At 44.8% G+C, this 15,426-nt stretch overlaps 2 protein-coding genes across 3 annotated transcripts in view; one reads left to right on the plus strand and one right to left on the minus strand.

The window, feature by feature from the left end:
- Window positions 1–15,426, plus strand: part of SYPL1 (synaptophysin like 1) — a 56,727-nt gene that overhangs the window by 24,408 nt on the left and 16,893 nt on the right. The window lies entirely within an intron of this gene.
- The window catches only part of CDHR3 (cadherin related family member 3), a 64,620-nt gene continuing 49,319 nt past the window's right edge, over window positions 126–15,426 (minus strand). Inside the window, 6 exon segments of the mRNA XM_019474587.1 lie at window positions 126–5,750; window positions 8,505–8,553; window positions 9,446–9,477; window positions 10,989–11,002; window positions 12,392–12,573; window positions 15,134–15,378. Coding sequence (XP_019330132.1) covers window positions 5,431–5,750; window positions 8,505–8,553; window positions 9,446–9,477; window positions 10,989–11,002; window positions 12,392–12,573; window positions 15,134–15,378 — 842 coding nt within the window. The 3' untranslated portion in view covers window positions 126–5,430.

Raw genomic sequence — 15,426 nt, forward strand, 5'->3', positions numbered from 1 at the left:
GGAGGGCGGGGGGAGGCGGTCCTGTGCCACCACGGCTCTGCTGGCAGCTATGCGAGCTGGCAGGAGCAAGGCTCAGCCTGAGACGTTCGGACACGCCGCAGTCTTCCGTAAAGGAACCCCGTGCCTCAGTTTCCCTGTCTAAAATGCAGTACATCACCTGTCTCCCTCTTCTTCATCAGCAGTGCCCAGAGGCCCTGGTGAGAGTCTTCAGCTGGCTAGTCACTGACCAGATGGCAGAGACCCCTTCTTTGCTATTGCTTTTAGTAATTACAGGAGAGGAGAGATGGCTAGAGCAAGCTGGGATCAGGCCAGCATGGATCAGGATGCTGATGCTTCTCCTTTCCCTGGGTCCTGTGTAGCCAGATGTGCACGTGTTGTCCTGGCAGTCTGCCTGGCCCTTGTCGGATGCCATGCCCAGAGAGCTCTGCCAAGCGTGCAGTTCCGGCAGCTTGCAGGTCCCCCAGCTCTGCTGCCTACACAGACAGGCACCAGCCCGCAGACCCTCCCTGAGGTTCATTTGCACTTGGATATGCACAGCCCCTCTGGAAAGTCAGCTGTCACAGCTCGCTGGCACGCAGGGCGCCGTGGGGTGAGCCCGGTGCAGACACCCGGGCAGGGCAGGCTGTGCTGGGCACAGTGGGGCTAATCCAGGCAGGTCCTGTGCCAACATGGCGCTGCTGCTCCTGTCTGCATGGCCCCAGCTAGTATCTGCAGGAAGGAATTGAAAATCAGACACAACTGCATGGCTGGACCAAGCCTTGCCTTGCCCATGTCATTTGTCAACTGTTTTTTTCAAGCCTGGGAAGTTAAGCAAGGACCTTGCCTCAAAATCAAATCCCAGGGGGTCTATTGACCTGCAGCAGCTGGAGTTTGGTACCAGGGAACTGCAGAGCAGTGGCATCCTTGAATAACATTCAGAGTAAGATCTATTCATCTATTTTGTTTTCAAGTGTGTCTTTCACTCAATAATATGGAGCTTGCTGCAGAAACTCGCTGAAGCTGGTATTTGTCTTCTTCAATCTCCTGGCCAGGCCCATGCTTTTCTACTTGGCTGCTTTGAAGGACATAATGTGCTTCCAGATGCAGAATGACCCCAAAGGCAGGTCCCAGAAAACAGCCTGCAGACCTCAGAGCACTAATAAAGCATGGGTGGTGCCCCATCTCCTCCTGGGATCTGAGCACGCAGCAGCAGAGCCGGGCTGACCTCTGTGCTCAGCTCCCTGCTGATTTTCAGCTTCTTTGGGCACTGGTGCAGTAGCACAGACCTGTCCTCACCTGAACAACCTGGGCTGAGACTCAGCTGATCTACATTTGCGTGTGTGGTACGTAGGCATTGATATCTGATGTAGTCAGCCAGAAAGAGCTGCTTTTATAGGGCACAGTTCATCTGATCTGTTCTTAGGCAGATGTCTGCTTTGCAATAAGTCACCCCCAAAGTGTCTCTTTCTCCCCAGTGACTACACGGGGAGCTTGCAGCAACTAGCTCAGACAAGGCAAGTGCGGGTGAAGCCCAGCAGGCGCCAAGCCTGTGTTCAGCCTTTCAGCTGGAACCTTGCAAAAGGCCTATTGTGGTTGGGGATCTCAGACAACTGATCAGCCAGGGCATGTGCAATATGCAGTTGTGGCTGCTTGCTGTTAAAATGTTATTTCCATTATGGTGTTGCAATCTGGGTCTCATAAAATAACCTAGCAGCTAGATTCTTTGCTCAGGAGAAGGAGGATCGTTCCCCTTGTCTGAGCCCCCTTCTCTGAGGGGGTCCAAGCCCCCTGTCCTGCTCCTAGTGAGCAGTCACGAAGTGGCAGCCTCCTGGGCAGACATTCTCCATCTCTGCAGCTGAAACTGTTCTCCTGTGTAGGTCTCTTGGAGACCATGAACAAGTACAGCATCAGCACTTTTACATACCTTGATATAAATGAAGTTATATGGCCAGAAGCTGAGACTTCTGATGTTTATTGCAAGAGCTATTTATAATACCAACATGAAAGGAGAGCATTTATGCGTTAGAAGTACATTCACTCTGCAGAAAAGCACCAAAAATCAGTAATATGATCACACATAAACTACTGGGGGAACTAGACCCAGTCAGGAAAAGTGACCTGTGTTCTTTCATAATCACTCTTGAAACTTTCAGAGTGATGTTAATCCAAAGGTCTCAAAGCACTTCAGAGATGTGTAATAGGTGGAGACACAGCAATCAAAAGCTGTGGCAGCATTCACACTGATTTTTGTAGACTTTGGATAAAATTAATGTCTAACGTGTAACAGGCAGCTGGATGTCAGGAACTGTTGCCCCCAGCCACTCTGCTTGAACCACCAGGCGCCTTTCTTCCTCTTCTAGTCTCACCTTATTGGTGTCATCGCTCTAAAATAAATGGCACCGAAGTCCATACCGTGTAACTATATGCACAGAGACTAACAGAGCTGTTGAAGACTAGAGAGGCTGTTCCCATCATGTAGTCTGACCCTCTACAGCACACAGCAGCCGTTCTTGACTTCTGAAGTCTTCAAATGATGGAAAGGCCTCAGTCTTAGCTAATTGTTCCAATAATTAAATGCTTTTATTGTCTAGAGCCTGCACTTAATCCTTGCTCTCAGTCCATCTAGTGTCAGTTTTCAACACTGAATCTGTGTTCTCAGACACTTCTGAATGAAAAAAGCACAAAAGCTGATTTAGCAATTAGATGGTTTCCAACATTTAAAGCTGTACTGCACAGCATAAATATTAAAATCTGTATTTTATGAAGTGATATATTTCTTTTACATATATTCAAAGTATCTTTTCATATATTGTTCCATACAATATGCAATAAGTGTACATCTAGGTCAGTCAGTTCTGTCTTCTCTGCTTTTGCTCTACCAAAGACAGGTGAAAGAAATGAATGGCTGTGCTTCAGTGCAGTGAGACCCGAATTCATTCTTGATTCCTTCACAGGGAGGAAAGTCAATAGGCATAGGGGCAGTTGATAGGAAAATTGTGCTGCTTTTGCATAAAGCTGATGCTCCAATAAAGCCTTGTTATTCCTTGATTTTGTAGATCCCGAGCAAGGAAAGTGGTTTTGTGCATGGCCAAAATAAGGTCTTACAGTGAAGATCAGGATGAAGAATTAGTTGGAGCTGGAGGCCAGCATTGCATGTATTGAAGCAACAGTGTGAGTAAGGAAGGACGTAGTTGTGCTTTATGGTCAGCACACTTGTTTCCCCATGCAGCAAGTCGCATGGGACTCACAAGACGCCTTATCTTGCCTGAACCTGCCCCCAAAAGGCCAAGTACACCAGCTAAACTCACCTCAACTGGACAGAGGCATCCTGGGCAGTGTTAGCTCTTAAATCTGGCAGCTCTTAGATCCATGGTGCCTCTTTGTAGAGCTGTCAGTTGTTCAGAGGTTAGAGTATATGAGCACCACTATGAGGGTAGTTGCTTTTCACCCAGCTGTTGGCCAGCTGGGAGAGACTACAGCACCAGCAGTGTTGGCCATGACAATGTGTTTGCATACATGGATGGTCAGAGCATGCTGTGATACCGTGTTACACTGCTGTTGGGGTTTTTTTTCCTGAGAAGGAAGGAAAGAAGTTTGTGCAGTTCAGCAGCAGGAACAGTAGTAAAGAAAGATGAGTTTTCATCCATCTCTTTCCAGGTTTCCTGGCTAAAACTACAGCTTGTCTCTGCCTCCCCTTAAAAAAAGGTAATTATCTCTTAATCACAAAAGTAGAATGAGAGAAATTGAGGAAGCAGAGCGGCTGCCCTAGAGAAATGCCCAGGAAAATAAATACAAAAGCCTGTGTGTCTTCCTGTCATGAAAACAATGCAGCTAACTTCTTCAGGTAACGAAGACTTAATGTTTGTAGGTGCCAGGCGTGCCTGAGGGTAGCTTGGTGTCAGAGTGATAGAAAGATCAGAGTTACAGCAGTACTACCAGTTACCACAGAATTTCTCTATGTCACTGGAAAACCACCTGCAGAGAAATAGAATATATCGTATTTACAGCAAACTAATGCAAACAATGGTGGGTTGGAGCTCTGAATGTGTGGCTAGCCTTGTTGGTGCTGGAGAGTCAAACAACACTATAACAACCGCCGCAGACACAGTAAACTGATAACACGCTCAGAGGGGATAAATCACTCTTTCCTATCTCTATCATTGTGGTGTTCATGGCACACTGGGTTTCTGATTGCACAAGGAAATGGCATTTGACTGAAGACATTTGGTGTTTGTAAGGGAAGTTGTTCCTGAGCCAAACCACTCCTTTGGAGCACAGCAAAGAGTCGCAGCACCGTGACGGGTGGTTTTGTAAAACGTAGGATCCTCAGTGAAATTACCCTGGGCCTCTCCATCCAGGTCCTCCGTTGTACGACAAAAAAACAATGTATGTGACAGATTGGATAAAATCTTCACTGACTGTCCCTGCTCAACTTAAACCAAGTATTTTCTTTTGCCACCTGATAGCAGTCCCTTGCCACCAGAAAAACTTTTTGTAATCAGGAAAGAAAAGAAGCCAAGACATGGAGTATTAAGTAATCATTTATAATTCATTTTCTTCAGATTAAAATAATTTTCTGAAATCTTGTAGGGTTTGCTTGTTTTATATCAGGTTCTTAGACAGCACTTACATTACACATGCCCACACTCAGAAAAGATTATTTCACCCCATGTGTTTACTGTCATTATTCTTTTGAGTGTGTTCCACTTGATTCTGTAAAACATTAAATACGCCAGAGGAAATACCAAAGGTGAAGATCTTGAATGCTGCTAGTGTTACAAAAGATAAATAGGCTGAAAGCGTTGACACGACAGCCTGAGATACCATAACAAGCTGTGGGTTTTCTCCACTCCAAAACTGCTTTCAAGCCATGGTCTTTTCTACAGCAAGATGGGAGGGCGAGGAAGGGCTGAAATAAAATACTGAATGAGAAGAAAATATTTTTGGCTTTTACCAGCAAACTTTTCAAGCCTGATGTGCTTTTCACCCATTCTGCTGCTCAGCAGAGTCAGGAGAACCCATTCACTGGTGAGAAAGTATGTCCGTGTGTACGCTGCCCTCCCCAAAGGCAGTCAGAGGATATGGCCGGGGGGGGTTGGGGGTGCAGAGCTCTTCCAGACAGAAACTGCCAATGGCTGTAGCCCAGGGGGAGCAGATGCTTCTGTCTGTGACTCTGCTTTCGTTTCCTCTTCTCCCCCTTTCACGTCCTTCCCTTCTCTCCCACTCTTACCTGCACCTGCCAAAAGTAAGTCCGGCTTCATCCTGCCTTTGGGTCCAGTTTATGCAGCAATGGCCACCTTATGTTTTGCAGCTAAGATATATATAGAGAAAATCACAGCTGATTCTTTGGCTGTTCAGAGCAGGGTTTGTTTGGGAGGCGCCTTGGAGTCTCATGCACTCTGCTTTAAGGCTGGCTTAATGGCAACACAGTGTTCATTTTGGAAGAGGAGGTCAGTATCTGCCTTGGGGGGCTGGTGAGGATAACCCCCTGTCCTCAGACTCCTCTTTCTGCTTTTGTAATCTCAGCCCATCCTGGCCTGATGTTTCTGATTGCCGTGCCAAGGGCTTGGCAGCTGCTTTTGTCTCTGCAGTCGGCTCTTTCCTCTTCTCTGAAGGCTTTTTTTGGCTTGGTGCCTCTACTCTGTCTGTCCCTTGGCCACTATCGTCTGTGGCACTAGATGTTACCTGCACAGCCGGCTCCAGTTGAAGGGAGCTCTTCTTCCACCTCCGGGCCCCTGACCGTGTATTGAATTCATACATTTTGCCAGTAACTTGCAAGGAAAAAAAGCAACCGATTAAAATCATTCCTGCTTTAGCAGATTAAGACATGACAGTTCTCCTCAGGATGGGGTTGAAATGAGAAACGTGAAGCACCTGGAAAATCAGCTGAGTTGGGGAGGTAGCCCTGAGAGGGAAAGCCTCATTTCTGCAAGCAAGTGTGGGGACCTGGGTGTCGTGGTGGCCGCTCAGGGGAGATGCTATTCTATCAGTATAAAAACTGGCTCTGCAGTTCGGGGAATAGGAATATTCAAAACATTCCTATTCCAAAAAAAGGACCTTCTTATCATCCTATACCTGTATCCAAGTTACGGCTACCATGGGTTAACGTGGGCAGTGTAACAAACACATCCATAGTCCTTAGCTGTTAGCACTAACTCTCCCAAAACTTTTGCCTTTGGCCATGCTGAGCAAGGCCATTGTATATGTTTGTGCCTATTTTTTCAAGTAGAGTTGCCTACCTGAGGTGGCAAAACCTGCTAGGAGCACAATATGCTACATACATCTTCCAGACCATGTCAGGTTGTCTAGGTTGACCCAAGATTTGGATATCTGGGATCCCCAATGAGTTTTGGCTGTATGCATTGCTTCTCCATTTGCACAAAATACTTTCCTCCAGGCTTGCTGTGCACATTGTCATTAATAGAGTGAAATATTATATATTTTCCATTTGTGCAAGTACATGCTTCCCTCATATATATAAAATATTGTTAAATTTGGGTTGTTTAGCACACATGGCTACCTTTCCTTGATAGAAAGATTTTGTACATTAAAAGCAAGCATCTGCTCCTTCAGTTCATTTACTGTCTAGAGATAGGTGGAAAAATTGCCATGGGTCCAGTGTGATTGCCTCACAGTCTAAATCACTGTCTCTTGCTAAACAGACAATCAGGAGCTATAGTGGCACTTCTGGTAATTAAACATTATTAATATGAGACAAACAAAAGACCATTAAGGGCTGGAAAGAAATGGAGGTTACGTGTTACTACATGTTACAGTTTGTGTCGGAATTAATGGTTTCTGACACATTAACACAATTTGAGCAATTAAAGATGAAACTGGATCTCTTTACATGTTATTTTTTCTGACTGCTTGTTAAAGCAGCCCAGATCAGGAAGCAGCTCCTGACCATCCCTCAACAGGTGATGTCCTGGGAATTATTAAATGTCATTTCCAAACCGCCAGCACTTGATCCTCTAAGGTTTCGGATGAGCCGTGGAGGGGAGAGGGGAGGAGTGGAAAGCACACATTTCTCTGCTGACACGACAAAGCTGTGTTATAGCTTAATGTTTGTGTCAGGCAAGACACAAACGCTATGGCTCTGGAGGGCAGTTTGGATGGGCTCAGATACCCTTAAGTCTGGTGTGGTCAGGTTTGCTGAGGAAGGGAGCCACCAGCTCTCCTGCAAAAACACCGGGAAGCAGCTTTTGCAGTGGCCTAGAGAACACCCGTGTTTAATATATTACAAATGCAGTTACACAGGGAAAAAGCAGGGACTTTGGAGCCCATTCCTCCAGATCTCTTTATAAATAGCAGGTGGGCTTGGACCTGGACCAAACTGGCCTTGAGCAGCCTTGTGGATGGGCTTAATTGCGCAGTAGGGTCCCATTTGTTTGCCCAAATTCTACTGAAGTCCCCATGCCTAGTGTTTCGCATTAGCTGATGGCATCCGACAGCTCTGAGCCAGCTAATAAGAAACACAAGGTACAGGCACTTGGGTGGAAATTTGGCCAGATGAATCCAAGCCTTGAAACAAGCCTGCCTTCCTCTGGATAATTTTTAGATGTATTTTTTCAGACCTATTTTCGGATGTATTTGTTAAAGACCTATTTTAACTGACTGCCACATTTTACCAGCCACCCCTCTCCATGCTGAGACCCTCAGCCATTAGACGCAGGGCTGGGCACCCTGATACCAGGCCAAGCATCACGGTGCGGGGCTCAGGCAGGGGCTGTGGTTCAGGGGGATGAAGTAAGGCGGATCAACCCTTAGAAAAAAAAAAATTTTCTGTAATGAACCCTGCTGCAGAGCACAGTGGCCATCACCTGGGGAAGGGGATAAGCACTACACCTCCTGGGTCATCCTGGTTTTCCTAGCTTTCACCTTAATTTCACTTTTCCCAGCTGGTTAATCAGATATGCTCAGATTTAGCATAGCTGGAGCCTGGTGACTCACTCAGTAGCTGATGCCACTACAACTGTATCTAAAAGCAAATGGTCTTCCCTTTCCTCCCCAACAAGTGATGCCCGAGCCTTAGATAAACAGCAGCAATGCACTGTTGCTGCAAAGGAGGAGGTTTGGGCAAGAATGAGTAACTCACCCACCCGTCCTGCATCCAGGGAGAGGTTTAAGAGACGAAGTCAGTACATCTGCAGCTACATTAATCTGCCGGCCGTTTCCCAGACATGGGAAGGGTGAAACCACGTAGCCATGACAGCACCAGACCAGGAGGCTTGCAGCAAATTCCTCCTCCCCGCCACCTTCCTATACCAGATCCATACATTCAGGTTTAACAGAGGAATAGTGAATAATCTGGCCATCGGATATGTGCTTTCAAGGGCCATAAGTATATTCTACCATTAGAAATGTTACTAGGGCACTGTCTTGATTTTCACTATCTGTGAAATATAGCTCCCATTCTCCTTGGAAACAGCAAATCTGAAATATGAAAAGCAAATGTCGAACCATATTTAAATCAACTAATCCAGTTTGTTTCCAGCCAAATATTCATATCCACTGTTTATTACCTGGGTCTCTGGCTTCTCCATCAAAGACAGTGTTTAGCTTTGTCATTGTCTGTGAAGAGAGACAAAATGTGAAATGAATCCTGTGAATTAGTTAAGTAAGAAGGAGGAGCATTGACTTGGAAATGGTGACCTACATGGATGGAGGTGGATTTGTATGACCTGCATATTACATTCCTGTAGGCTAGGTTTAGTCAAAACTGGCAACAAAAGCCATTTGTGGTGTAGGGTGTTGCCACTAGATGTTCAAAGGAGAATTAATAAGGTCTGACATGCTAAATGCCTCCACGTGTGTATCCACAAGAAGGTCACCTCCGCCCAGAGGAGGCTTGGGAATCCCCTGTCTGACGAGCTTGGGGAGGGAGAGTACACTACTGAAAGTGCCTTGCAGCCTTTATGCTATTATGGCTATGAAAAAGGAAGGAGCCCCAGGATCTAGGAGCAAAGAAACATCTATTACAATGGAAATAACTACGGCATTTTCCTGCAAACGGCTTATCAAGACCAAACTCTTTACAGCTTGGGTGAACTTGTATACCTTACTGGTTGCACTCAGGCGGGTCAGGGTTAGCTGCACAGGTCAGTGGTGTCTCAGCAGTGCAACATTGCCATCGGTGAAGCTGGGGCACTTGTCATCCTGCCTCTGCGGCTGCAGCAAATCCCTCCCACATACGGGGCTGCCAGAGAGGCTGGAGAAATTGGCACTTGGAAGCAAAGGGGCCACAGCGCGGGTGAGCACCCCTCACACCCAGTGTTGCCTCCAAATACAGAGGCCAGATGGGGCACTGAAGTGTTTTGTGTTTGGGGGCAATCCCATTTTCCTCGCCTATCATTTTTATATTCTCTTTGGAAAACAGACACCTTTCATAGAAAGGGTCCTACGATCATATTGCATGACGGGGCTGGGCAAAACGGGGTTTTGTTTTGAGGCTGGCAGTACTCACCACAACCATTTCTTTCTTAGGTTTCTTCTTTTCTACAGAAAGGAAAATGCACATTGTAAAGAATCAGATGTTTCTGACAGTGACTATAGACACTAAAGCCAAGATTTCCTCAAACAAATAGACATTCTTGGTACTCAACTTCTGAGACATTTCAAATGAGCCTTATTTCTTTTCAAAGGCTGATCCCTCATACTGTTTGAAACACGAACTCCTTCATAGTATTTTGGAGTGAGAATCCACAGTTGCCAATGACTAATCAAAAGTTTAGCCTTGAAAAGTCTTATTCCTTCAGTAATCAATAAATAACAATGGTTTCTTTAACAAATTTGCCTTTCTAAATAATATGAACAGATATAGAAATTCACCTTTAGGGATATTTGAACTACAAATGTAGTAGATTTTTTTTTTCCATAAATGTTTGTAGTCGCAAAGCTTGTGCACTCAGACATGCGCTTGGAGACAAAACAGGGAAGTGCTGCAGATCCAGTCAAGTAAAATTCAGATTGAAGAACAGTTTGGTTATGTGTGAATTTACCACACTATTAACTCATCCCACATGCAAACAAATGCAGCAGCAGTGCCACGGGCATCTTGACAGCATGCATTTGTGGATGATACCCAACTAGTTGCTATGATTTCTTCTTGCTCGCTCCTTACCAATTTGTTTAATGGCCTTTCTTTGGAGAACTGTATGCCTGGCCACCAGTGGGCTTTACAACCAGGCATGCAATACTCTAAAGTGCTGCAGATGGGTCTCAACCTGAGCACTGATGGGAAACCTGTTCTGTCTGGCCTTTGCTGCCCAGCATTTGGGAACCAGTTTTTCAGAAAGCATCAAGCATCCGTTTTTTGGAAACCAGCCAATGCTGAAATGTCTCAAATCGGGCAACCAAGAGAACAGCTAATTTTGTTGGGTTTTGTTAGTCATGTTTTTTTTCAAGCTGGGAGATACTGATTGAGGAGAGGAAGTTATAAAAGCAGGGTCTTGCTGAGCCCATATGAGCCATGCTTGCTAGCAGAAAGCTAATGGAACTAAAAGGAACAAGGCTGCTTAAAAAAACACTTTTTTTTTTATGTGCAACTAATACCCCTGCTAAGTTATACAACCCCCCTTTTAAAACACCAATACTTTAAAATAAATCTTCAGGTACATGAAGTAATGGTGTCAAGGAAGCAAATGAAGGGATCAGAGAACAGGGAATTAGAGTGGAGAGGGCTCTTGCAGGTGCTGTAGAGGGATGGGATTATTTTTTAACAGATAGCATATGAATTGCATGTGAAAAATACAATAATTCTCTAGCATCCATGCCAGAATACCAGGCTGCTCTGAATTTGGTTTTTACCTAATAGTTAATAGATTTGAAGACCAAAAGGACCATGAAATCACTTAGGCAGGCCTCCCATAATCAGCCAGGGTTATATAATCTCAGTACTTTTGTACGGGGTCAAATTTATTTGTCTAGAAATGGATTTACATATTTTACACTGAATCATAAACAAGGTCTTGTTATGAAGTATTAAAATATAGAAAAGAGGTACACACCTGGAGCATTTATCCTGTAATGAAAAACAGATTAAGAGCGTAGTTAACAAATGTCATACTTTTGCCTACATAAAAATATCATGCTTTGTTCTCTTTCATTTGGCAAGAAGGATGTGTTTCCTTGAGTTCTGGGATTTGCTTGATTTGTTTGGTTTCTGGTTTTGCTTTCACCGAGGTCCTGCATCATTTAATGCTGCTCTCAAACAGGAAAACAGCCCTGAGCATTGCTCTAACAACCCTCCAAGAAGGGATGATATTAAAAAAAGTGTCTTATTGATGATAGCATGATGAATTTATATAATCTGGAACAATATATTTTCAAGTATTGTCATCTTGTTCCATCCTTGGAGGAAGGTTAATTTTTTGGATCTGATGTGCTCAGATATTACCTTTTAAAATATTTGAAAGGTTGTAAATGTTTTTGAAAATACAGAAATTGCTTTTTAATGGGAAAGCCTGGCTCCCGATGAATCATTTGCCCTATTAATAAATAATAACAATAGCCAAGCTATATGCTGCTAGATTCATTTGTCATTTTTATCACAAATTGCTAAATTCCTTGCACACACCATTTGAATTATAATCACAGTCATATATTACCTCTTTACATTTACTATAATTTCTGAATTTAGGTCCAAATCCTGGTAATACTCACAGAAATCCTTTTTTTTTTTTATTCCAGTCCACTTAAAGAGCTACTTCTCTTTGTTTTGTGAAGTAAAAAGTCAATTTAGAGGCAGTCTGGCTCCAGCCCACTGAGAAGGCAGCCAGCGGGGATCTCTGCCCCTTCCCACAATGAACCAGAGCCGGTCCCAGGTGCTTCCATGGCTTTTGCCAAGCACGAGCACTTAGAGGTACCACGAAGATTTATGGGCCAGAGCCTTGCAGTGGGCTTGGGTAAAACTCCAGGAAATCTGCAGAAGTTCTGCCAGAACAAAGAATTTGGCATGAGCACCAAGGTTTGGAAAGGACTCTGGGATCCATAGCTGAGAGGGAGGAAAATGCATCCAGTAACTACCTAGATGGGAGCTCCCTTGGAGTGGGAGCCAAATACAAACCAAAAATGTGTGTATTTTTGGTCAGTGCAGTCAGGCACAGACTCTGACTGCACCTCACGAACATAGCTGCCTTTAGAGGTCACAATTGTTAATTCCACTATTACCTTCAGCTAATGCTATTGTTAGTAAATCCATGAAAAAAAATGCCATGGACATTCTTCCTTGATTTCATATAATTAACACCAAATATCACTGTGTTCAGTAATAGCATTTACTACAGAGAAGGGCATACCGCTATAAAATATTCAAAGCATAGATTTCATTATGGCTGAAAGGCCTGAGTTGTCTCTGTCATTGCCAGGTGTTGCTGGGTACTTCCCCAGCGTGACATTTGGGAGGACTCACAGAGGCGCGCTGTCTGCTTTGCCTGCCGGCAGGCAGCAGGTGCGGACCCACGTTGCCAGCAGGAACCCCAGGTACCCCAGCAGTCCGAGGAGCAGCAAACTGCCAAGGGTGATGACAAACGGCACGTACCACGCCGATTCAGAGTAGAGGTTTTCCCTTTTCGTCACAACAGTGAAGCCAGGCTTTTAAAACAAGATAGGAAAAGTTTCTCAAGGCTGCATACTTGTAAGGTTACTGACACCAATGGCACCTTTCATCTGGTTGAACATCGGCACTGAAGCACCTGGCCCAAGCTTGCCCCGGGGCTCTGCAGATGAAGGGCAGAGGGAGATAGTGTCTGCTGGAGACAGTGATTCATCCCACGTACCTGCCTGCTGACTGCCGAGGCAGCTCGGATGACTGAGATGGACCACTGAGCTCCTGGGGCATCGAAAGGCAGGTGAAATGGAGCCCACCCACAATGCAAAAAGAAGGTTCCAGATCATGTTTCAATGTCTTATATTAAAACAAGCATGCCATTGTGGGGTTTAAAAGCCTCAGGTTGCCTGAGAAGCTGCGAGTGAACTGTTGGAGGGTAAGCAAGTTCAGGGAATACTGCCATTACTGAGATAATGGTTTCTTGTTACCTAAGGCAAAACTGGAAGTAGGTCATCTTCACTGCAGTGATCATTCGGCCCCCTTCGTAAGAGGAGTTGAACCCCAAGGAATTTGGGTTATTGTATAAAAAAAAAATGAAGCTCCTTTTTTTTTACCCTGTGACTTGTTCCAGAAGGGAAAAAACACACTTCCTGAGCAGTTGCGATCTCCCACATCTTCCTGAGTGCTGACACGAGTGAGACACGGTTCTGAGCTGGCATGGCACTTGGTGTTAGCAACTCATTCATTAAGGTCCCATCATGAAACTGTCTTCACATGGATCAGAAATTACTCATCTGCTCTACCTGGATCATTACCTAGTGTGGTACTATTAGTTTTTATTTAATTTTCTGTAAGACACTGTGTATCAAATTTAGTAGGGTATCTATTTTTTTCCTGTTTAAGGATATGTTTAAAATAACTTATTTAGCCTTGCAAAAAAAGGTACATCCAGTCCTTAGAGAAATTCTCAGATAATCTCAAGATCACCACCACTACTCCATCCTCACTGGGACTGAAGTCACAAGTGACTTTTTGTGACGGGGCTTCTTTTCTACACTGCCAGCCTTCCAGCATCTGATTCATCAAGTTGCTGCACTGAACACATGTAAGGAGTAGTGATGAGAGAAGTTGCTGTAATGGTGCTCTTCTGTAAAATAGACTGAAAGTGGAAGGCTTATATTTCTGGAGAGGCAGATTTAACGCTGTGGTATGTGGCCTAGACTGTTTGTATTTGTGGTAAAGCATGGGAAAGAAATACAGAATAAGTTTTGTTATTCAGCTTAACTTTTTGTTTCCACATCAAGTAGGGGGAGGAGAAGGCTGTGAGAAAATCATTTATTCCTTCCCAACAGAGCATTCAATAATAACAGGGTTATTAATCAGTCTGCAAGTTTGGATTTCAGCATTTTCATAGCAAAGCATCCTGCTGTTTGCAGGATCCCCTGGTTCTGGCTCAGTTTCCAGTAGTCCCTAGCAGATCCAGACCATTTCACAGTGAATAGCTCTTTTACCCCTTCACCAGCATCCTCATATTTTCATTCCTGCACGTGAGGGAGAAAAGGGTAATGCCATCTGCAGGCAGGTAGAAAATGGATGGACTCTGGATGATGGAGAGATGGTGCAGCAAGGGATGAAGGCAGCAACTGGCACAAGGATGGGGACAGAGTGGTCTGTACCCTCAGACTGTGCCACTTCTGCAGGCAGGACAAAAGCAATCTCTCCTAACGTCCTGCACCAGCCTGATGGAAATCAGCTCCAAAACGAAACCGGCGAGCCAGAGCTTGCCTGGGATGGCTGTGCAGAGGGGTAGACTGTATTGCCGGGACACAGGCCCACAGCTCCACAGACTGTGGAAGCCAGACCCCACTTGGGCTGCTGAAAGCTGTGCAGGCTTCCCTGGCTCAGCTATGGACCACCATGCGGGCAGGGAGCTCAGGAAAGACCCATCCCACCCCTCTGGCTTTGCTGTCTGAAACCTCAGTGACATGTTGAGGCTGTGCACAACTGCTTCAATTCCTGACAGGCAGCTCGAAGTTTTACATGAGGGTGACCTCAGGGATGGAAAAAAGCCCCTTCCAAGTGATGAGGATTTCTTGTTGTTGTTGTTGCCTATTACAACTTTGGTAGCCACAGATTAATGTGTCCCACTGCTAAAGCAGCACATAGAAGTGCAAGGCAGCTGGGAGAGTGAATAGCTATGAATAAAAAAAGGGGTAGTGCAAAATGCATGAGGTAATTTTAAGGTTCCAGGCAAAGGTTAACCCCTGCTCTTTCCTTATTAATAAAGCTGCCAAAATCTTTAACTTTCCAGTTACATGGTAAAGGCAGCATGCCCAGTCCTTTGGCTACTTGCCCTTTTTGTTTTAGAAACTAAAACACAAAACATATGTTATGACTCTATATCTGGGACCAATTCTTCATGATGCTGAGCATACCAAACACCTTTGGCTTCAGTGTAAGAGCATGGGGCTCAACACTTCCCAGGACTGGACCCACTGTAGGTTTTTCCTTCCCTTTTGCATACATCTACCCTCTTTTCTTCACTCCTATGGAGATTAGTCCATGAAAGAACCACAGAGTAGACATAAATTTCAGTGAACTTACCGTTGTGGCAATGACAGTAGTTGGGTTTGGGATAACTCTGATGCTTAAAGTCACTGTTCCAGTTTTAATAAGGTATGTAGCTTTGTCCCTGGCAGATAGTAAATTGTCATCTGTTATATAGACGCGCAGTCTGTAAATCCAGTTTGTATCAAGTCCACTCTCATAGTCAAACCTCGATGCAAGAATCAGCCGAGATGTGTTGGAGCCGGCACTTGGTGAAAAGGTGAAATGATTGTTCACATTGCCTGCAAGCAGCAGCAAAACACCAAACCAATGCCAAAAAAAAAAAAAAA

This window comes from Aptenodytes forsteri, unplaced genomic scaffold, assembly GCF_000699145.1.
Source record: "Aptenodytes forsteri isolate BGI_AS27 unplaced genomic scaffold, ASM69914v1 Scaffold137, whole genome shotgun sequence".
NCBI classification, from domain to species: domain Eukaryota; kingdom Metazoa; phylum Chordata; class Aves; order Sphenisciformes; family Spheniscidae; genus Aptenodytes; species Aptenodytes forsteri.